The sequence below is a fragment of the Cryptotermes secundus genome, unplaced genomic scaffold (genome assembly GCF_002891405.2).
Source record: "Cryptotermes secundus unplaced genomic scaffold, Csec_1.0 scaffold1373, whole genome shotgun sequence".
In the NCBI taxonomy this organism is placed as follows: domain Eukaryota; kingdom Metazoa; phylum Arthropoda; class Insecta; order Blattodea; family Kalotermitidae; genus Cryptotermes; species Cryptotermes secundus.
Genome location: NW_019738987.1, coordinates 8,765 through 30,899, shown reverse-complemented (window position 1 = coordinate 30,899; position 22,135 = coordinate 8,765). Strand labels below are relative to the sequence as shown.

The 22,135-nt window shown below is 37.9% G+C and overlaps 2 protein-coding genes across 2 annotated transcripts in view; both read left to right on the top strand.

Moving 5' to 3' along the window:
* LOC111871566 overlaps positions 1-7,340 on the top strand; it is a 14,446-nt gene extending 7,106 nt beyond the window's left edge. The window contains exons 3-6 of the mRNA XM_023864768.1: positions 4,366-4,498; positions 5,733-6,238; positions 6,696-6,776; positions 7,255-7,340. Of these exons, the coding sequence (XP_023720536.1) occupies positions 4,366-4,498; positions 5,733-6,238; positions 6,696-6,766 (710 nt within the window). The 3' untranslated portion in view covers positions 6,767-6,776; positions 7,255-7,340. The remainder of the gene's footprint in view (positions 1-4,365; positions 4,499-5,732; positions 6,239-6,695; positions 6,777-7,254) is intronic.
* The window catches only part of LOC111871562, a 17,631-nt gene continuing 2,424 nt past the window's right edge, over positions 6,929-22,135 (top strand). Inside the window, exons 1-10 of the mRNA XM_023864764.1 lie at positions 6,929-6,965; positions 7,255-7,672; positions 9,909-10,256; positions 10,596-10,838; positions 12,900-13,228; positions 14,669-14,836; positions 15,740-15,944; positions 16,119-16,345; positions 18,092-18,315; positions 21,704-21,857. Of these exons, the coding sequence (XP_023720532.1) occupies positions 6,929-6,965; positions 7,255-7,672; positions 9,909-10,256; positions 10,596-10,838; positions 12,900-13,228; positions 14,669-14,836; positions 15,740-15,944; positions 16,119-16,345; positions 18,092-18,315; positions 21,704-21,857 (2,353 nt within the window). The remainder of the gene's footprint in view (positions 6,966-7,254; positions 7,673-9,908; positions 10,257-10,595; positions 10,839-12,899; positions 13,229-14,668; positions 14,837-15,739; positions 15,945-16,118; positions 16,346-18,091; positions 18,316-21,703; positions 21,858-22,135) is intronic.

The window sequence follows — 22,135 nt, the reverse complement described above, 5'->3', positions numbered from 1 at the left end:
CCAGTGTTGAGTAATTGTATGCAAATAAATTGAAGCTCTGCAGAAAGGTATAATATTGCACATTACTCAGTTGCATAATTGTGCACAGGAAAATCTGGTATGCATAGAAGTACGAAAGCTCAGGAACCAAAATGAGATACGTAGTAATGTTAAAAAGAAATCACGTATTTCCTTCCCATTATGAACTCTTTCACGGAGAAGTCTGGAATATCAAGAGAAGAGATAATGTGATACAGTTTTGTCACTTGGTAGCTAAGCTAATTGTGAAAGTTTGCAATGTGAACAAAATATCCAATATTTGTTTCCACCAGTGTAGTAAAATATTATATAAAATACTGCAAATAGTATCTGCAGTTTAATATCATAAATAAATAATACATCCTTATGCTCTTTATTCATCTGCCAGTTTCAAATAAAGAATTTTTTTTAAAAATATGTGCATTATTGGCATTTGAAGAATACGGAGGACTTGTGCTGGGATATAAGATAGGAAGAGAAATTGGATTGGAGGGATTGGAGGTATTCACAGCAATGATATTGAAGAGTTTTATCATTTGGGGAAAACGCCATGTAGTCTGTTGGAAGTCACATGACGTTTTAGATGAATGTGGCATCTCCATCTTCAGGGTTGAAGCTAACCAAGAAACCAACATGAAGTATGCAGCAAGCTCTGCCCTTCAGTATGAGTTCAGAGGAACATAGTGTCTTCATCTTCAGAGATGAAGAATAATCCAAGCAGGTAGACAGCAAGCTAAGCACTTTGCTTGCCACCTGCTTCTTGCTTGGCCTACTTTTCATCCTGAAGGTGGAGGCTATGTCCTTTCAGAATGTCTGTGTACTCATGGACTTCACAGCATTACACCCCAGAATATTGTACTCATACTGTTGAGTGCATGAAATCCAACTTAATTTATATATAATTTGAATGTGTAAAGTATGCTGAATCAGGCAGAAGCATTTTAAGACATCTGTTGTTTTTATATCAGCATGTGGAACCACTCATGAGCACAGTTTATCTGTGATCTGTTTGTTTATGCATTGGATTTCTTTCTGTTTATCCACATCTCTTTTTTTCCACACAACATTCCTTTCTTTTTTCACATTTGTTTTTCAGTTTTAAACTCTTATAAAATTCTGTGTGGGAAATCTTTCAAAAGAAGTTTCTTCAATATGAGTTTTAACTGTATCATCCAGTCAGGCGGGAACTTTCTATTATGAAATATATTTTGTGAACAAGAATATGAGGAGTAAAAATGTTCATGTTCATTCTGTCAGATTATTGCAAGGGATTTCAAACTAATTTTCAAATTAACTTTCCAGTGATGAAGTGGTTAAAATAAATACACTGTAAAAGTAAAGTTGTCCCTGTGCCAAGTCAATTAAATGTTTTACCATGAAGACATCTGAGGGATTCAAGGTATAGCTGCACCATTCTTGACCTCGGCACTAGATAGAGGTGAGCGGTCAGCTTCATGTCCTGGTCTCTTCCCCCCCCCCCTTGGAAGGTGTGGAGAATACCTGGATAGGAGGCTGAGTGGACTCCAGAATCGGTCTTGATGCTGTGGAGAAGAGAAAAATCCCTTGCCCCATACTGGTAGTCAAACCTTGGTTGTTCATCCAGTTGCTGTACTGATTGAGCTATCCCAGCTTAGAAAACAAATTATTTATATTCAAATCAGTCACAACAGAAGCAATTTATATACTTGTATTTAGTTCTTGTCATGCCCTATTTATGAAATGTGTTATGCAATGTGTGTTAGGTTTTCCTTGCATATCAGCAGAAGATGACATAGTACGTCTGCCAAGCTGTTGGAGTTCTGACAGTGTTTGTTATTTACAGAGAAGCAGGAAAAAATTGCTAAGAAAATGTGAGAGTGGGTTATTGTGACTATTTAGGATCTTTACTTCAGTTGAAGAACAATATAAACTTTTTAGTTATCTTAGATCTGTGCAAGATAGGTGGAGAATCAGAGTTGATTATTGTTATCATCATCATCCCCCAGAACTTTGTGAGATAAATTTGTTACTTTTTTTCCCTTGGTTTGTTGGACTGCATTTAAGTAGACTATTTTATTTGAAGAAAAGGAGTGCTTCTATGAAGGCTATAATACTCGTAGTGCTATGTTCATATCCATTATATGCCCTTCACACCTCATACAATTATCCTTATTTCAGTGACTGAACAAAGTCAAATATTTAAAAATCCATACTGGCAGACATGGGCCAGCTAAAAAACAAAATAAATGTAAAACTTTTTCACTTGTGCAGATTTAATATAAATATTCATTCATATTTTAGGCAAATTAATTTATGCTGCCACAGACTTGTGCTAAATGAGCTGATCACTTTTTAATACTTGCTATTACTGTAGCAAGCACCTTGTCTTACTTTTGGCTATATCCATTAAAGATATTTTATTATTACAGTATTACCATTGTTATGAAAATGAGTAAGATTTAAAAAAAGGCGAAGTTCTCTCTGTGCTCAACTAGTTAAGCACTATGCCATGAAGACACGTTTAGGAGTGGCCGTATATATATCTACATATTCTTGAACTCAGCTGTAGTTAGAGTTGAGTGGTCAGCTTCACACCTTGACTGCTTTACCCCAAAAAAAAGAGCCCCCTGTACCAATTGGATAGCTGGCTGGGTGGGCCCCGGTGCTAGTCTGGGCGATGTGCAGAGAAGAAAAATCTTGCCACTACCAGGACTTGAACTCTGACCCCTCAGCTGTGCAGTCTGTAGCCAGTTGCTATACTGACTGCGCTATCCCAGCTTATTTATGAAAATAAGGATATAATTTGAACTTTGAGATGTGTATTGACAGGCTTGAGATATGTCTTATAAGTCATTAGTTACTTAGTTGATATGGTGTATTGATTGTCAGATCAGCTGACCATTTTGGCCATATTTTCATTTATTTTGATATTAAATCTACAACCCCACCCCCTCCTCCCTGATGAGAAGCTCAGTCCCTGTGAGGTGATGACCATGACAATACACAGATTTGTCTAACAGTGGTGTTTGTTGTGGTTTCTTGCCAAGAAAGACAGGAAAAATACACAGTTTTTATATCCATTTTATAGAAAAGCATTTTTCATCCAACCAGAACTTCATTGTATGACATATAACTGGATTTAGATCTTATTTCAGCAGTTTATTTTATTTGGAAATGTGGCGGAACGCTATCTTAATGAAGCACAATTTAGATAGAGTTCTGCATTTTTTCCTTTTATACACGTTACACAACTGTTGTGCCATGATGATTGTTACAAAATAACACAGTTGAAAGTTTGGCTTCAGTAGATTAATATTTCTTAATTTTGCTTGCCCCATGCTGCCATTGGAAATCTGCTCATAGATGGCAGGCAGTAGGTTTGTCAGCGTTATGCAGTGGCCACCCATTACCCCCAAGAATAAAGTAATAAGTTGGAATCACATTTTTTTAATGCCAGTTGAATAGGTTTTGATTTGTTTGAACTGATTAGAGAAATATGACATAAACACACTTTTCTTCATTTGGTATCAGTTACTAGGATTAGAATGTTTATGAAGGACTTATTCACAGTCTTAGTTATAAAATCAAATTTAAAAATAAACTTAATTTTTGCATTAAATTATGCATTTCCTATTAGTTTTCTTTTTAATTGTAATCCAACCATTTATGTCATTGGATTTTTTTATTATTGCAGATAACTGTTATTGTGAAGTAATTTTCTTAAATTTCAATTACACTTTCAGTAATTCCTCATTAACTGTAGTTAGTTTTATACTTCAGAATTTTCTTCTAAGCAAATTTGTATTCATTGATTAATATGTTTTTAATTATATCATTTTCTGGTATTTTAATTAATGCAGTTCATATAATGTTTTCCGTCTACATGAATACAAGGTACATATTACCTGGTAAAGCAGGTAAACGTATATATCCTGTGTTGATGTATACAGTCATCAGATGTGCATTTGTAGTTTAGCATTCACTGTGTCAGATTTGTTTCAAGAAGTCTTGTAACTTGGTATGGTAATAAGACAGAATAAATAGATTGAAACAGGTTTTATGTCTACATCAACAGAGGATACAGTTTTGCATTGTTTATGAGGTAAAAACATGTCTTCTGTTGACGAAGACATAAAAGAATATATAAATTGTTAAAGCTTTTATTTATTTTACCATGTCAAATTAACATATCTATAGAAACAATTCTGACACAGCTGCAGGGAACTATGTATGTACCTTGAACAGCTGTGGTAGCAGGATAATGATGTAAAGTGGCACTGTTTTCAGAGCAGGTTTTTCCTCGTTGGTCTGCCTGTGTTCTGAAATAATATTTAATCAGTTTTATAATCGGTATAATTATCATTCCAGAACGACTTGTAGAAGCTGCAAATCAGGATGTGGATTTGTGTCAACTTCCTGGGTCACCTAGCAGGAAACGTTCATCCACGGAAATAGGAGAGCAGCCACCGCCAAAGAAAACAAAAGCAGAAGTATTTGATGAGTAAGTTAATTAGCATCTGAACATGTTTGTTTCTTTAAAGTTTATTTAATAATGGTATCAGTATCTCATGCTGCACCATAAACAGTGTGACGCAAAACCAAACTGGTTAGTAAAATGTGCCCTAAAGCATATTAGAAATTTCTTCATATTACTGAGTGAATTTACATAATTTTTTTGAAATAAGGTCCTCCTTGTTTAGTGTATGACTCACAACATTGTGATACTGTTCTGCAAATTGACTGGCAGGTTTAAATCTGAACCTTCCCAGTAATAGAAGAGAATGTTTTAGGTTAACTGACTTTTGAGCCACTCTCTGTATTGGATATAGTGTCAGATATTTGGATGATAGTAATGAATTGGAAAGGATGTGGAAGGAGGTGATCATGGCCAAATTTAAAGTACTATCCCTTAATATGCCTGTTAGGACTGAAAGGAACAGTTGAAAACCTGTCAGTAGTAACATTGTCCCAGAGGCATTTTAGTGAAAATGGCATGCCATGAGAAGGCATGAGGCACTTTAGAGGGCAGATCTGAATACTTACATCATTATGAGCTAGGCGGAAATTATTGGTTTTAGACAACAGTCACTTTGCCTGCTGGTTGAGCCTAATTCCTAACAGGCTAAACTGGGTAAGATCCTTTTCCCCACTTACACCTGACGGTGGAAGAAGATCCAGCTTCTGAAACAGCATTTAGCATAGTGTTTATGAACAGAAAGTGTCACAAACCTTTAGAGAATCATATACTGGAGAAGTTATTAATGATAATGTGGATTTTGGCACAGTGATTCAGATCATTTTTATTCAGCTGGTGCCTTAAGATTAAGTACGTGTACATTGCATTGCCACATATGTTTCTTACTCAGTTTCAGAAATGTATGACATTTTAATTGAATTTAGGATACTCAGGAAATTTTTATGATTAGTTAATATGCCATGGTATATATAGTTACAGTACACACTTTTTCAAACCACAGTGTCATATATCTTCTCAGAGAGTCTCATATCCTAGAGAAATGGGCCCTGTGATTCATTGATATGTGACTGTCATGAAGTTCTGCCTACTGCTTTGTTGAGTCAAAAACATCAGGCAAGCAGTCATATTTCATCAGTTCCCATATATGAATCATTATAATGCAAGTATTCTAGAAGTATACCAAATGCTCTCAATACTTTTCTGGTGGAACGTTTAAAGTTCATGTTAATAATTTAGCATTCATCTGGTTCATTTTCAGATTGTTTAGAAATGAAGATGTTGATCTTCAACATTTACCTCGCAAGGCACCAGTTGTCATGGAGAATGTACCTCCATCACAGTCTCCACCTATTCCAACATCAGCATCGTCTCAGGATAGTTCAGCGAACACTGCTTCATCTTTAAAGCAGCCATCACCTGAGAGAGAAAGTGAGGAGTCTGAAGTCCGCACGGATGAATGCAAATCCATTAGTGAAGACGATGGTAAACAGAATATTGAACATGAACTAAAGTCTCGAGGTTGGGCAAAATATAAGGAGAAGAAACCAGATACATATAAATCTCCACTGGGCCCCATGGGTTGTTCTGGTCGTGACGAACTTGATCTACAAAAATCACGTAGTTCGGCTGTAGGGTCCAGTTCGCAACTGAGAGAAAGAGACATGATCTATGGAAATCCCAGGGACAGAGGATTGTCAAATTTTCACAGAAGTACTGGAAAGTTTGATAAACTTGGACGACCACTTCTTTATCACAAGTTGCCAGGTAAGCTTGAACAGATTGACATATAATTTACTTTTCTGAGTTTTAGTTTAATTCTCTAATGAGTGTGAAAGTATCAGTGCATTCACATCAAAAATGTTGCATTGGAGTATAATCATACCCACATTTTTCCATTTTCCATATCTTGTAGGGTGTGAACATTCTGCAAATAATTGCTTTATTTCAGGCCATAAGTTCCTGAAGCTTATTTGAAAGGGTGCGGGGTGTGATAAAGTTTTTAGGTCCAGATTTTCAGAGGATCTCCTGTATTGAGACAAATACTAAGGTCTATTTTCCTTGTAACTTAGCAGGAACCTATATAGAACTGCATACAATTTGAGAAAAGTTGTTTATTTCTGGTAGAATACTGGTGAAACGATCAGTGAAAGAGTCTGTTGCAAGTACATACTGCACATAAAGTTGTTGATGATAATGATCGTGAATTTTGTGTTCCCATTAGATGATACTGGAGAAAAGCATCGGTCCCTCAGCACTGCAGTTGAAGAGGATATGAGGCCATTTGTAACATGAACTGCGTTAGGTATAACCAGTTACCAGTTTATTTTATTGAGGTCTTCACAGTATATATTGAGGATTGGGATGATTAACATTGTCACCTTATTTATATTTTTGCTTGTGTTAGAAGTTGTCTTTAAGTTTGAGGACATATTTATCTCATTGCATATTTCCAAGATGTGTAATGATGAAATAAAGCAAAAGTCTGAAGAATGTAAACCAAATAACTATGTTTCCACACGCTGGTAAGAATTAAAAAATGATCAGTGTGCTTGTCTACCTAGAATGCCAGAGAAACATTGATTGTTGATGATGAGTTTGATTATAGGTGACGAGTGCGGAATTTAGTCCTTGTAGTGATTCCAGTGAGGTTGGCCACAAGCCAAGTACGTAAACATTCCTCCTCCTGTGAACAGGTGGAATGATTGTAGGTTGATGCCACAGAAGTTGTTAATGTGGATGATTTCAAACTGTGAAATTTATATGCCATTATTTTCTTGCAGGTGGTTCCTCTATAGATGCCAGGTTTGGAGACATCGATGAGAGATTGCCAGTACATCATAAGCGTAGAAATCTTACACCTTCATTGCCATTGTCTTCTGAGCTCTCCATGCCAGGCAGATTTCAGCCTGGACCATCACAATGGAATGATGCTGGACGTCCTCACATGAGGTCTGGTCATTGGGACTATGCCTCTAATCCATGGATAGGCAGTGCACATAGTGCAAACTCAGCACCCTTAACTCAAGGTTACCTTGGCACTCGTGTTCGTATGCTTAATCCAGGCCCAAGTCAAGGACACGGCATCCCCTTTCACCAAACTTCAGGGCCAGAATTTCAACCAGTTGACAGTTTTGGTGGAGTTAAACGGAAGAGACCACAGTTTCAGAGTCGTACACCTTTTGAAGGTGATATAGGGAGGTAAGTTAACTTTCAGTATAGAAGATGGAGGCCACAGGTTTCTATGTCAGATATGCATAGTTCGCTGACATGACTGTTAATAGCAAAAGCACCAGGTTGTGCGTAGTCCTTAAAATGGAAGCGTGTCATAAATTGTAACTTAATTGTTTTTGAGAGACTGAACTGTTTTCATCGTCTGCCTCATCTCAGAATGTTAAAGAGTGATAGCCTAGTGGCATGCCATCTTTGTAAATTAACTATTATACATACAGGAAAACCTAGAAGTTATTTAACTGATCAAAAAATGACCTACTTTTTATGGAACTCTTAATAAGATTTATTGCTATGTTCACTGATCCTTCTCCTGAGCCAGATGAATCCAGTCCCCATCTTCATATTCTACTTCTTTAAGATCCAATTTAATGTTTTCTTCTCACCGATGCCTAGGTCTCCCAGGTGATCTTTTCTCTGCAGTTTCTAACTAAAACTTTGTATGCTTTTCTCATTTCTCCCAAGCAAAATTGCTGTGCTGGAAAGGATAAATTTTAGGTAGCTCTGATCTGTGAGATTTCTGCAGACCAGCTGATTTTGTATAGCAACAGGCTGTGGACTCAGTGGCCAGGGTTTGATTCCAATCAGGGGCAGGGAATTTTACTCTACTCTGCAGCATCTAGACTGGCAATGGGGCCAACCCAGCCTCCTCTCTGGTGAGTACTGGCGGTAAAGCACTTGGAGCATGACGCTCACCACTCACCTCCATTTAGCGCTGAGATTAAGAATGGTGAAGCTATGCCTCCACTCCCCCATATGTCATCATGGCATGGTCCTTAGATAATGAAGTGCAGGGACAACTGTATGTTTGTCTGTCATAGTAAGTTATCAATCAGAAATTGTTTAGAGACCCAACATTAATATCATTGTTACTTAGGAAAGTACGAAAGTCCTTGATTTAAAACTTTATTTATGATATAAGTACTTTGTAGGAGTCTGTGTAGCAGTGGACTATTATGAGCTGGACAGTCGGGGTTTGATTCCCAGTGGTGCAGAATTTTTATCTTCTCCACAGCATCCAGACCATCTGTGGGGCCCACTCTTTCTCCTACCCAATGGGTACCAGGGCTCTTTCCCTTGGGGGGGGGGCAGGGGTAAAGTGGCAGGTGCATGGAGCTGACCACTCTCCTCCATCTAGTGCTGAGAGCAAGAAAGGTGGAGTTATACTCCCACTCCCCTGATGGAGGTGGATAGCGCGCATGCAGATTGCTCTCCAAAACAGACCACAAAGGCTCAATAATATTGATATCTGGCGATTGTGGGGGCCATGGCAGATGTTACACTTCATCTTCGTTCTCAGAAAACCAGTCCTGGATGATGTGAGCTATGTGAACACAGGCATTGTTGGCTTGGTAAATGGCATCACCATTAGGGAACAAAGTTTGCACCATGGGATGGACCTGGTCGCCAAAAATGGTCTCCATGTTTCACTCATGGCAGCAAACAGTCTGGATCGTAAGCTTGGGATGGCGTTCTGCAGACGTAAACTCTGCCAGAAGTCGGAAACAGTGTGAAGGTGGACTCATCCGACCAAATGACCGTCTTCCATTGCTTCATAGTCCAGGTTTTATGACTTCAGCACCACATTGTCCTCTTAGTGGCATTTTGATCACTGATGAGTGGCTTTGGAATTGCAGCTCGTCCAGAAATACCCCGCTTGTGGAGTTCCCTTCCTATTGTTTTGGTGCTGACAGGGTTTGTGAGCGTGACATTCAGCTCACCAGTCACTTTTGCAGCTGTAGTCTTCTTATTTTTCGTCACAATCCTACACAATGTTCGTCTCTCGATCACTCAACACACATTTCCGTCCACGTTGGTGTTTATCGGATGTGGTTTTTCAGTCCTCCTGTATGCGGTCATAATCTTGGATACTGTGCCTCGCGAAACACCAAAAACCTCGGCTACCTTGATTACAGAAGCACCCACCATATGGGCCCCAACTATCTGCCCGCGTTCGAGTTCTGTTAGCTCTGACTTGATGCACAAAAAATTGCACAGAACACTGTCTTGAGAACAAATGAGGCTTGCAACATATTGCGGAGGTTGTACAGGTAGTGGTGTTGGGCAGATATGAAAGCGTGACCTACAAACATCGAAAAAATAAACACTTCAATTCAGGCATGCATTTCATGAGGTGTTTCCTTATTTTTGTCCATCCCCTGTACATGAACTGAAGTTTCTCACCAGTATTTGTCTTTGTTTTTAGGCTCGAGTCACCTTTTAATGGCCGTTCGGATAAGAGATTTCGGAGACCTGCTCCGTCTTTGCTGCAGCAGCAGCAGCAGGCACATGGAAATGATGAACTTCCACCAGCAGATCCTATGATTCTCAAGCTCATAGCACAGGATAGAATGAGGACTATTAATATAGGTGGTGTGCCTAGGGAAATACGTTTCTACGGTGACACCGCTGTAGTGATGCTAGCGTGGGATGATCCACGAGAAATTGGTTTCCAGGGAGGTGCACGAACAGTCACATTTGATGAGAGAGAGTCTATACTCTGTTCTTTGAATGATACATACAGAGAGTTTATCATTGATGGAAGTATGCACAGGTCAGTAATTAACATGTTCATTGTTGCTTTTATTAAAGTCTTTGTTATTGTAGGTATTGTTTTCCATGGTATGTGGTTACAGTACCAAATTTTAATATTGTATATTGCAGACATTTCCCTCAGTTATAATATTGCCACCAGAATTATAGAAGCAGGTTTAAATGAGCTGTTATATCTGAATTGAAATATAACCACAATCCCTGTTGTACTGGAAATTTCCCATACCTTCAGTGTGTGTGTGAAAGAGTTTTTCTCCCTTCCCCCTCATAGTTATACATACATATACAACCTAAAAAGTGGTTGATTGTATTTAAGGTCACCTAATGTTTTCATCCACAGGATACGACTTGGTGCACCAACTCGTGAACTCTATGTTGATGGCAAGTGGTATGAATGTTTCTTTGGTGGTCCTCCAGTTACGATTGAAATTGATGGGAAGATGCATGTTGTCAGGTTGGAGGGTCCACCTCCTCAAGTTAAAATTGGCCTGTTGAAGCGGACAGATCTGGTTGCTGGCAAGATCAATTTAATCATTGATGCCCAAACTATGGTACCAGTGTTCTTGGATGCCAAACCACAAAGGTAAGTGCTTTATGTTGCACATTTAAAATAAATAAATAGAAATTAATTTCAGGTTACTTGTAGGGGGATGTGTTATTAGTGATTCAGTCCATTCTAAGTGAATACATCACAGAGTGGATAATTTACAGTCCGGTGTGACATACAAGTTTACAACACTTCAGTCTGTCACTGTCAACACTGTCACATAAGATGTTTTAACCATATGCACTTAAGCTATGAATAATGCTCACTATATAAATTTTGTTATTATCACGGTGGGTTTTGGTGTTTGTCCCAGGCATTCATGACGGCGCTTCTTGAAGAGTAGACTTACGTATGATGCTGTTTCTTTTAAGCGTATTTGCTTGGTATTCTGACTGGGATTTTCCACTGCACGCGATATGATATTCACTTTTTCATACATTAGCCTCCCAATGTATTTAAAATTGTATTAAAATTTTCTTTTGCATGTAAAAAATTAGTTATTATGTTAAAATATCGTGAGCTGACATTGGGTCATGTTGTTTTCCTCCTGATGGTGGGAGATGTCGTTTACTTCTCTTGATTTTATGTTCTTATTATTAGTCGTGTAGTTTACGTACGTGCAAATCAAATGAATACATCAAATTATAAATTTGTTTCAAATAGACGTAATAAAACGTGAAGTCACCATATAAATATGTCTGATAATGAAATAAATTAGATACATTTGATTGTCATTTAACATTTTGTTTCATTATATTATTGGCACAACAAACTCTTATCAAAAGACACTATTGAGATTGCTTGGCATCACATTTTCCTTACATTTGACAAAATACAGGGATGGTGTATCTAGATCCTTCTCAGTTAGTAATAATTCCTGGGCATTCATAATCTTTTCATCAAGAAAAGTAAGAAGTGTTCTATGTAGGATTTGATGTTTTCACAGCAATGACTGAAGAATGCCATCATCTGGGATGTGGATCCGTCTAAGACGCTGGTTCCTTGCTCGCATATTTTTCCACCATGATGATACATTCCCTCAACATAACAAGCAAACATACAAACTGAGTTTGATATTTGAGAAAAGAATCGGTTTGACCTGTTATGAAAATTTAGGTAATCGTTGAATGATGGAGGGGAAGAGGGGGGGTGGAGCAGACAGGCAGGCCTCCACTTCCTAGATAATCCAAAATTTGAAATCTGAAAAATTGTTGGTATAAGTAAAATAGTCACTTCCTGAAGGGCTAGGGATACAAAATTATTAAATACTCTGTTTACTTTTTAATTTGTGTTATCTTATTAAGTATGCATTCCTTATTTATGTCAAAGTACATTAATTTCTTATTCCCTTTTCCAAGATTATGAATGCAACTGTTGTGAAAATGTATTATTTCTTAAAATAATAAAATGTTGTATGTGTTGTAAGATTTGAGGCTTTCACGGCGGTGACTATGAAGAAAGCAGTCTTCTGGGATTTGGCACTGTGTATATGTGGTGTTAACCGACGTTTCGGAGGAATGTATCGCCTCCATCTTCAGGGTAGAAGAAAAGATATAAGAAATCTGCAAGCAATCTGCATTTACCGGTTTTTACGGTCTCTTTGCTTGCAGATTTCTTATATTTTTTCTTCTACCCTGAAGATGGAGGCGATACGTTCCTCCGAAACGTCGGTTAACACCACATATACACGGTGCCAAATCCCAGAAGACTGCTTTCTTCATTGTATGTGTTATTGTCATTCAGCATGTGGTCCTTAATTTTTTTGCGGTTAATCTGTAAGCTTCGTACAATTTAAGTGATGGTTGTGAAACAGTAACTTTGTCATTGTGTTAATTACATTTCTTAAGCTCGGCATAATGTTTCCCATAAATTTAACGTTCTTGGAAAGTTTCACACATAGTTCAAATACCCCAGTTCTAAAACTCAAGAATTCTTATACATCATAAAGGGTTCTGACGAATGTTTGGACAAAGTCCAAAAACCCAGTAATTTAAGAGCTCTGGGATGCAGTACATAAAGTATGCAAATAAATGCAGTGGTTTTGTGCATGCTTTTATACACTAACCAACTAGCATTTTTTTGTTGTTGTGTTTTCAGATTTGACATTGAGAATGAACCCCACGTACTTCATTTTGTCGAAGCTTTGTCGACTGTGTTAATTAATGGACAGCCTATCGAAGTTGAATTTGGTGGACTTCCAAAACCCATTATTGTTCATGGCAAGAAGCACTTTATATGTTTCACCGTGTTACCGCGTGGTATCAGGCCTGGATATGTCAGCATTGTTAATATGGAAGGTGGTCACTTGCCATCACATCCTCGGCCGAAGACTGAAAACAGTAAAACGTTAACCTTTGGTAGAGAAGATTCTCTTGATGCATCCAGCAGATTCTCACAAGGATATGAGCCTGTATTACCTGTTGTGGGTAAGTACTTGTTTTGTGCTAATCTAGGAACACATCCTTATGTGCTGTTGTTAGTCTAAATACTCTTATTGTGCAAAAGTTATTAAGATTTCACATGTTTTCTTGCTCTCATGGCTGCTTGGTAACTTTTCCAAAATGAATTCTTTTGCTAGCTGTTGTAATAATGAAAATTCATTATATTTTCACTGAGCAGATTTTGCTCAAATGTTAACAGACTTGATCCCAACTGAGGTTTGTCATGATTTTATTCAGTCACTCTAGACCAGTGATTGATATTACTTTAAATTATGGCATGGTAACTTCCTTCCACAATTCATTATTTACTGTCATCCAATCATTCAACATCATATAGTCCAAGTCACTGACAGTGTAGTTAACACTTTGCGGACCACGCACCCTTTAAAAGGTTTTTCGCTTTTAAACATGGCAGATCGTTCACGTGTTAACAGGTTTTTAGAACACAATAAGTTGCAACACACTATACCTCACTCTGGCGCCACCTACATTGCACGCAACCGCCTGCAGATGCGTGATAAGACTCTGGAATGTTTAGTTAGCAGGCAGTAACCTGACCTCGCTGTTTACTTAACTGACTATAAAGGAAAATGCTTTGCCTTCTTCAAGCTGTGTGTATCAGCCAGTAGCTTATGGGGAGAATGGATCAAGGACAAATTCTCCTTCGATGACCTAGCTGACCTGCCTTGTGAGACGCATAATAATGGATTAATTGTCATTCAGACAGCGACAGTGACAGGGGACAACAAAGAATTGTGGCCACAGACAGTAAAAGTGACGGTAGCTCCGACGATAATGCGGGTAATAACATTGCACGTAGTAACATTGCGGGGACAGCAAAAAATCTAAACTCTGATTCAAATTTGGAATACAAAGCATTTCTGATGAATGTGGCAAAGGCCTGGGCTACAGTGCAGATGGTGGCGGCAGAACCAGGGTCACACAAAGATTTAGTATGACTGGGGCCAACAACTCCCACCCCACGAAGGCCTCATGTGGATCCCCAAGGGCGACTCTTGAGTGAAATGCGGAAAAATACCCTCATGAAAATTGTGAAGAGTGAACATTCCAAGGGGAAGAATACTTCTAGGCAATGCCATGTTTGCACAGTTCACAAAAAAAGGAGTATGTCTACATTTGCAAGTTCTGTGTAATGCCACTTCACAAAGGGGAAAGTTTCCAGAAATATCACACCCTCAAGCACTTCTAGAAGCATTGGTAAGTGTTCTCCAAAAATTTTAGTTCAAAAAATTAATTAGGAGATTTTATATTAATTTTTAAAGTGAACAGTGCACAAGTTAGGGTAGTACGTATGTTTAAAAATGCCAGTCCCCAGGGTGATTTAAATATTTAAATCACTGGTCCGCGAAGTGTTAAATAAACTACAGATAAATAATGAAAAATCACTGTATTTGTGTTCTTCAGGAGCTACTGGCAGTTTAGGCAGACGAGGTCTGAGAAAACAGTTTGGTGCAAACAGGGGCCGAGATTTACCTCATGAGACTAAACATGCAACAAACTCAGCAGGACACTTCCATAGAGATAATGCAGTGAAAGGACCTGTTCCTATTCAACAACAAAAACATAGACCACGTAAGTTGACTGTTTCAGTGCATCAAAGTTACTGTGAATTGTGTTGGTGTATCATGTGGGAGATCATTTTATTAAGTTATTCAGTCATATAAATCAGTGTATCATTGTACTACCCCTCCTACATTCAGAAGTACATAGTTTCTATATATACTGATCAGCAGCATCAAATAACCAAAGAAACAAACCATCTTTAAATAATAATCTATCATTGGTGTGTTCATCTTGTAATTTATCTTATTTACTGGCATATGTCTTGCATTCTTTTCATTCTGAAAATATCATAATCAGACACTTCTGCCTATGCAAGAAATTGCACATACCAACCTATCATAAATAATTTTCATGTCATTCACATCTTTGATTTTTTCTCAGATGTTAAGAATCCATACAGATGAATACACGAGATGGGGAACATTTATCATTATAGTGCTTATTTAATAGGAATTTATAATTTGGATGACAATTCTTCCCCATACATAGGGCATCTTGAAATATTATATAAGATTTGATGTTTTCACAGCGGTGACTGTGAAGAAAGCCGTCTTCTGGGATGTGGTGCCATGTAGATATTGTGTTAACCAACTTTTGGAAGAGGAAACCATGAGCATGTGCTCTGAAACATTGGTTAACACAATATCTGCATGGCGCCACATCCCAGAAGATTGCTTTCTTTATCTTGAAATATTGATGAGCTTGATGCCAACTATGATGGCACCAGCATCAGGTTTTGGTTACCGGGTGGAACAGAGCTCTCAAGATTGTCAGTCAGGTTCCCAGGAACTGCCCCCTCAGGTTCCAGACTCCGTACCTGGTATGTACAGCAACATGGTCACACCACCCTGTGACACAGTTGTTACTGTGCTGACAGTCGGTTTGTGGTAATTTGAAATGTTTCTGTGATAGGTGTTCCAGAGGCACAGTTACATGGTGCTGGGCTAAGCAACATCCCATTCCCTCCTGCTGAAATTAATGCAACTGAGCTATTTCAGAGGCTGGTGGCAGCGGGAATTATTCCACAGGCCGCAAAATCTGATGCAGATAGTAAAAAGGAGGAAGAAGCAAAGTCTATAAAGACCGTTGACTTCGGGCAGCCTGAAACATTGAAATTGTAAGTATTTGCCATTTAAACTTCTTAAGTCCTCATTTTGAAACAGTTATGTTGCTGAATGACTGATATGCCGTAGACTTAAATTGTTATAAGCATCAGATTCTGAATTCTGCTTTCTTGATTGGTTTTGTATTATTATTATTAACTCTGTTGTTATCATTGTCTTACTTCTAGACGTCGTCCCGGTGCAGTGGCTGTCCTGTACTCTGGTATTCAGTGTAGTTCCTGTGGGATACGTTTCCCTCCGGAACAGATTATGAAGTACCGCCAACATTTAGATTGGCATTTCCGGCAAAACAGGCGTAACAAGGACAATACTCGCAAAGCTCGGAGTAGAGAGTGGTATTATCATGCCTCAGATTGGATCCGGTTTGAAGAAATTGAAGACACTGAGGAAAGAGGTATGATATGCAATTTGTATCTAATGGATTTGAGGATGGGGTGAAGGTTTCCAGGTCATGAAGCCAAAAAAAAAATAGGCGTTTTTATTCAGCTTAGAGCCTCTCCATGCTCCCAATATATCTTAATGGTGTGTTGTTCATGGAAAGTGGTAACATAGCAAGCTACAAGTCCTTGATTTATGCAACATTTGCGTTCAAAAAAAAAGTTGTAGTAGGGGTGATATAACATAAATTGAAAACAGTTTCCTTATAAGAATAAATGAAAATGTCTGAGACATGCAAAGGTACGAGAGTACTCTTGGTCAACAGCATGTGCTGTGTAATACATCGTCTTTCTAATAGTAATAGCATTTATAATTCCAGTATGAATAAGTTATGTTTATAGTTAGTTACTGTGAAAATAAAAAAGAATTCTAGACATTGCAGAGAAATAGGATGACATAATGCGCTATAAATAGGTGCAAAAAACCTGCACCACTTGCCCATTTGTCCTGAGGCATAGTCCTCTATCTTCCCCCCCCCTCCAAGAAATATATTAATGTATTTTAAGCACTGTTAAACAATTTTTATATTGCAGAAACAGGTTATATTAATAATAAAATAACATTTAACATTCACTGTTATCATGGTAGATGGCCTGTTAATGGATAGGTGGGTGCTCTTACGGGTGAATCGTTGAGGTATATGGAGAGAAGTTTGCTTTTGTTGTTGATGAAAAGGGGATTGGATTGAATGAAGCAATCAGCAATGTCAAGTTTTGCATTTGTGATCAGTGATGGCTGATGGTAAAATTTCTGTATAGAGGTATTTGGTGAATCTGCTGGCCATGATTTCTTTTAAAAAAAACATCATCCAGCTTCTGTTGCTTCCTAGCCTCTGACTTAGTGATGGGTACAGATCAACTAAAAGTAGTTTAATAAATGAATCATTCAAACTGTTGACTACTTCACTTTCATTTCAGTTGAATGATACATTCCATGCTTGTGCTTCACTTCTGAAATGCCTGTAACTGACAGAACTAGTTTTTATGGTGACCTTCATTAGAAAAGTCATGAGTACCAGTTTAAACAGTAATTTCAGCAGAAAGTAGGTTGTGTAAAAGAGAACACTTAAAGAGTCTTCTGGGTTGTAACACTGCAGTTCAGGGAAAGCTCAGTGTTTTAGAGGAACACACTGCTGTCCATCTTCTGGGTTGAAGAGTGAGTCATGCAAGAAAGCAACAGCTGAGCTTGCTGCCTGCTTATGCTTGTTTCCTGCTTTGATCCTGAAGTTGGAAGCAGTATGCTCTTCTGAAACAAACCACATTGCACTGCAACCCACAAGATCATAGTTTTCATAAAGAGTCCTATCTTCTGGGAGGCAAGTATACCACGTAGTCCATCGAAAGTCAACCCACTTTCTGGAAGAATGTGTTTGCCTCCATCTTCAGGGTCAGAAAATAAAGCAAAGAAGAAGCTAGCGTGAATCAGTTAGAGTTGTTTGCTACCCTCTTCGTTCTGGTTTCTGTTCTTTATTATCAGTGACATCTAGGCTTAAACCATGTTATCACACTACCAGCACTGAGTCCTGACCATAGCAGTAAGGAGCTGCAGCTGAAGATAGAGAATTTAACACTTTGTCTGTGCAGGTGATGACTGTTAAGATGAGAGGAAGATACATTAAAAGAAAATGATGGAACGTGCATCAACTTGCATTATTACATATCAAAAAGTATTATGATGTTGGCATGTAATTCTTTATTTTCAGCAAAAAGCTGGTTTGAAACCCAGCAGGCTGCGGAAGGTGAAGAAAAAGAGATACAAGAAGTTCCCAGTGTTTGCGCTGGAGAAAATCCTGAGGACGCATTTTGTGCTGTATGCCATGATAAATTTGAACAATTTTTTCACGACGACGAAGAAGAGTGGCACTTACGTTCAGCATTGAGGGTAGATGGAAAAACATATCACCCTCTTTGCTATGATGATTACAAGGTTAGCATATTCATTATAATGTTACACTTACTTTTAAAGACTTTATTCTATTGCCTTTAAATTCACATATAAATGTTGAGGTAATATAATATGCCCCAAACTGGATTAACCTATAAATAATTCAGTGTCAATTTATATATGGAATTCTGTGTCAATTCTGATATTGGATCTTTCATTAGTTTAGTAGTTTTGAAACTGGGAAATAATTAAATTCACCCTTAATCTTCATCCATCAGATTAAATCTTCTGCTACTATGGTGTTGGTGAATCGATTTATACTTTGCCATAATTGACTTTTATGAGTCAGGATAACACAGTGTAGCAACTAGGTACAGGCTAGAGTTAGAGTCTCAATAAGGGCAAGATTTTTCTCCAGCACATTGTCCAGACTGGCTCTGGGGCCCAAGCAGCCTCCTATCCACTGGGTAGTGGGGGCTCTTTTTCCCTGGGTGTGAAATGGCCAGGGCATGAAGCTCACCACTGACCTGTAAGTAGTGCTGCGGTTAAGATTATGTGGATCTGTACATACACTTCCCAATACCTTTTTGTGGTGTAGCACTTAATTAGTTAAGAACAGGACTGATTTACCATTTCATCAAAGTAATGGAATTTATATTGTAAAAAATTTGTCACTAGTCCTCCTGAACCAGTGCGTATGCTGGCAGATTGTGTGATGCCCTTATGATAAAGGTTAAACAGTATATTTGGCCTTTATTTATATTGTAAATTGCACTAGACCTCCTGAACCAGTGCATTGCATGTGCTGGCAGATTGTGTGATGCCTTTATAGTAAAGGTTAAACAGTATATTTGGCCTTTATTTATATTGTAAATTGCACTAGACCTCCTGAACCAGTGCATTGCATGTGCTGGCAGATTGTGTGATGCCTTTATAGTAAAGGTTAAACAGTATATTTGGCCTTTATTTATATTATAAATTATTGTACTTACATATGTAACTTAAAAATCACAATTTTATTTCATCCAAAATTCTGTTGTCAGTCTATCATAATCCTTCTTAGAGTTTTCCTTTATCCTCATTATCTATCTCCATTTTCTGTATCACGTGTTTCTGAGGTGGTGATGAAAGTTGGAAATCATAATAATGCAATTCTTTAGACATCATATTCTTGCCTCCTGAAAAGTGTATATAGGGGCATTTGCACATGAAAATCAGAACAAATTAACCTTTACATGCATCACATTATTGCAGTGGCAAATGTATGTGGTCCACCTGGCTAAGCATTGCATTTTTCACTACTAATACCATTACTCTCGATTAGAGGTATTCCTAGATGATAATCTTTTACGCTCAAAGTAGAATACCATAGTACTTAAAGAGATTTAGAATCGCTGTTCTTGTCGTATAAGGTTAATATAATGTAATTACAGGAATGGTTTCATTATCGTAGAATCTTGGAACATACTGACATTTGCACACAGGTGGGGTGGCAGTAGTAATTGTTATTTTGTGTGTTCCCCCCCCCCCCATGTTCACAGTAAAGTTACAAAAGTGTGCCCGTTAGCTTCACATTATCTCTTTCCTCCTGCTGCTTGCAGTGCATATAGTGGCTCAAGGGTTGTTAAATTTCTTTTATTTAATATTGGGGAATTTCACTAATATTTGTGTACAAATTCGAATTCTGGCTTTACACTAAGATATACATTTGTTAACAGAAATTAAGGAAAATTAAATACATATTTTGTGCCCAGCATATTCTTTACTTTTACAGTTTTGAAGATACTTAAAAGTTACTTTTATGCTGTCACCTCAGCTAAGAATCACTGAACTGATTTTACATTGGAAGCTCTTGCATTAATGAATAGAAAATCTAGATGCAGTAAGGGGTTGAACACAGAATTGTTGTGCTATGCATGCATTTGTTTAGGATTTGTGTCATGAATTCTAGTTCAAATTTCTGGTTTTATGAATTTTTGTTCAGTACAAATTATTTATAAATTTCAGTGATTAAAGGTCTCAAATTAATTTTGATACAGGCTCTAGTAATCTAATAAAGATTTAGAGGAACTGTTCTGTTATTTATGATTATGACATATAATGTAGTATAAATGGATGTCCTGTCGCATCCCTCCATCCGCCTTAAGAAATGGGGTCCACATCATGTTCAGGGATGCAGAATTATTTTATGGTGTAACATAGATATGTTGCTGTCTCATCACCAGAATGCAGTGCAAAATCATGACATAAAGATAGCTAACAGATGTTTAAAAAATGTGGCACTGTTCAGATAATTGGGAATGACTATACCAAAGATTCAGGAGGAAATTAAGAGGAGACTGAATTCTGGTAATGCTTGCTACCATTTGGTCCCGAATCTTTCATCTTCTCATCTACTGTCTAAAAACGTAAAAATTAGAGTATACAAAACTATAATTTTGCCTGTGGTTCTGTATAGGTGTGAAATTCAGTCTCAAGACATTAAGAGAGGAACATAGACTTAGCATGTTTAAGAAAGTTGTCCCTGTGCTTAGCTAATTAAGAACTATGCTTTGAAGGTATGTGGGGGATTGGATGTATAGATCCACTAGCTGGAGGTGAGTGGTCAGTTTCATGCCCCTGTTCCTTTACCCCCAGGGAAAGAGCCCCTGGTACCAATTGGATAGGAGTTTAAGTGGACCCCAGAGCTGGTCTGGCTGACATGGAGAAGTGAAATCCCCACTAGGACTCAAACTCAGACCCCTTAGTCATCCAGCCCGTAGCAAGTCGCTATACCAACTATGCTATCCTGTCTCTGTAGGAATGGGGTGCTGAGGAGAATCTTTGATCGAAGGGAGACAAAGTGATAGGACGTTGGCAAAACTGCATAATGGGGGGCTTCATAACTTGTACTCTTTGCCAAGAATGATAAAGTCATGGTGGATGAGATTGGTGGGGCTTGTAGCACGAATGGGGCAAAGACAAATGCATATAGGATATTGGTGGGAAAGCCAGAAGGAAAGAGACCACTAGGAAGACCAAGATGTCGGTGGGTGGACTATATTAAAATGGATCTTGGTGGTAGGTTGGGATTGATCTGGCTCAGGATAGGGACCAGTGAAGAGCTCTTACGAACAGGGTAATGAACTTTCAGGTTCCATAAAATGCTGGGAAGTTCTTGAGTAGCTACACAGTTTGCAGCGTATCAGGAACATCTCAGCTCCATGAGTGAGTGAGTGAGTGAGTGGTGTAACACGGTGAAACTGAATTTTTGTTGCATAATTCACATTTTCTTTTGGTATGCTGAATTTCTTAACATACTAATATACTTCATTCACACTAGAAGCATAATGAAGACATTATGATTACATTTTTTAAATACTATATAATTACTATTCAAACAGTTGTTTATGAGGGTGTTGGTAATATAAATATTTATTTTATACTGTAGCGTTCGCTTGAGAGGTCACTAGAAGAACAGTATGCCACAGAAGATACTGAAGATGAAAATAATACAGGCAATGAGATGGACAACAAAGAAGAGGGTGAAGTAAAAATGATGGATAACTCAGTTCCACATGAGAACAAAGAGGAATCAATGAATGGTAAGTTAAGTGCAATAATGTATGTCAGATGTCCCTTCAGATTAGTATGAAAACATGCAGCTTAATTCCAGTATTTGAATTGTCAGAAAATGAAAACACAACTAAATGGAAACAGTTGTAATAGACTTTGATAGTTTGTATGGATGTAATGTAAGATAAAAAACATTTTGCACAACTGATATTAGTGTATTAGCATGATTTAATTTATAGGGCTTAGGTGCCCAAAATTTCAATATGAATCTTTTTAGCTGTCTTAAATATTACTCAGTCATGTGACA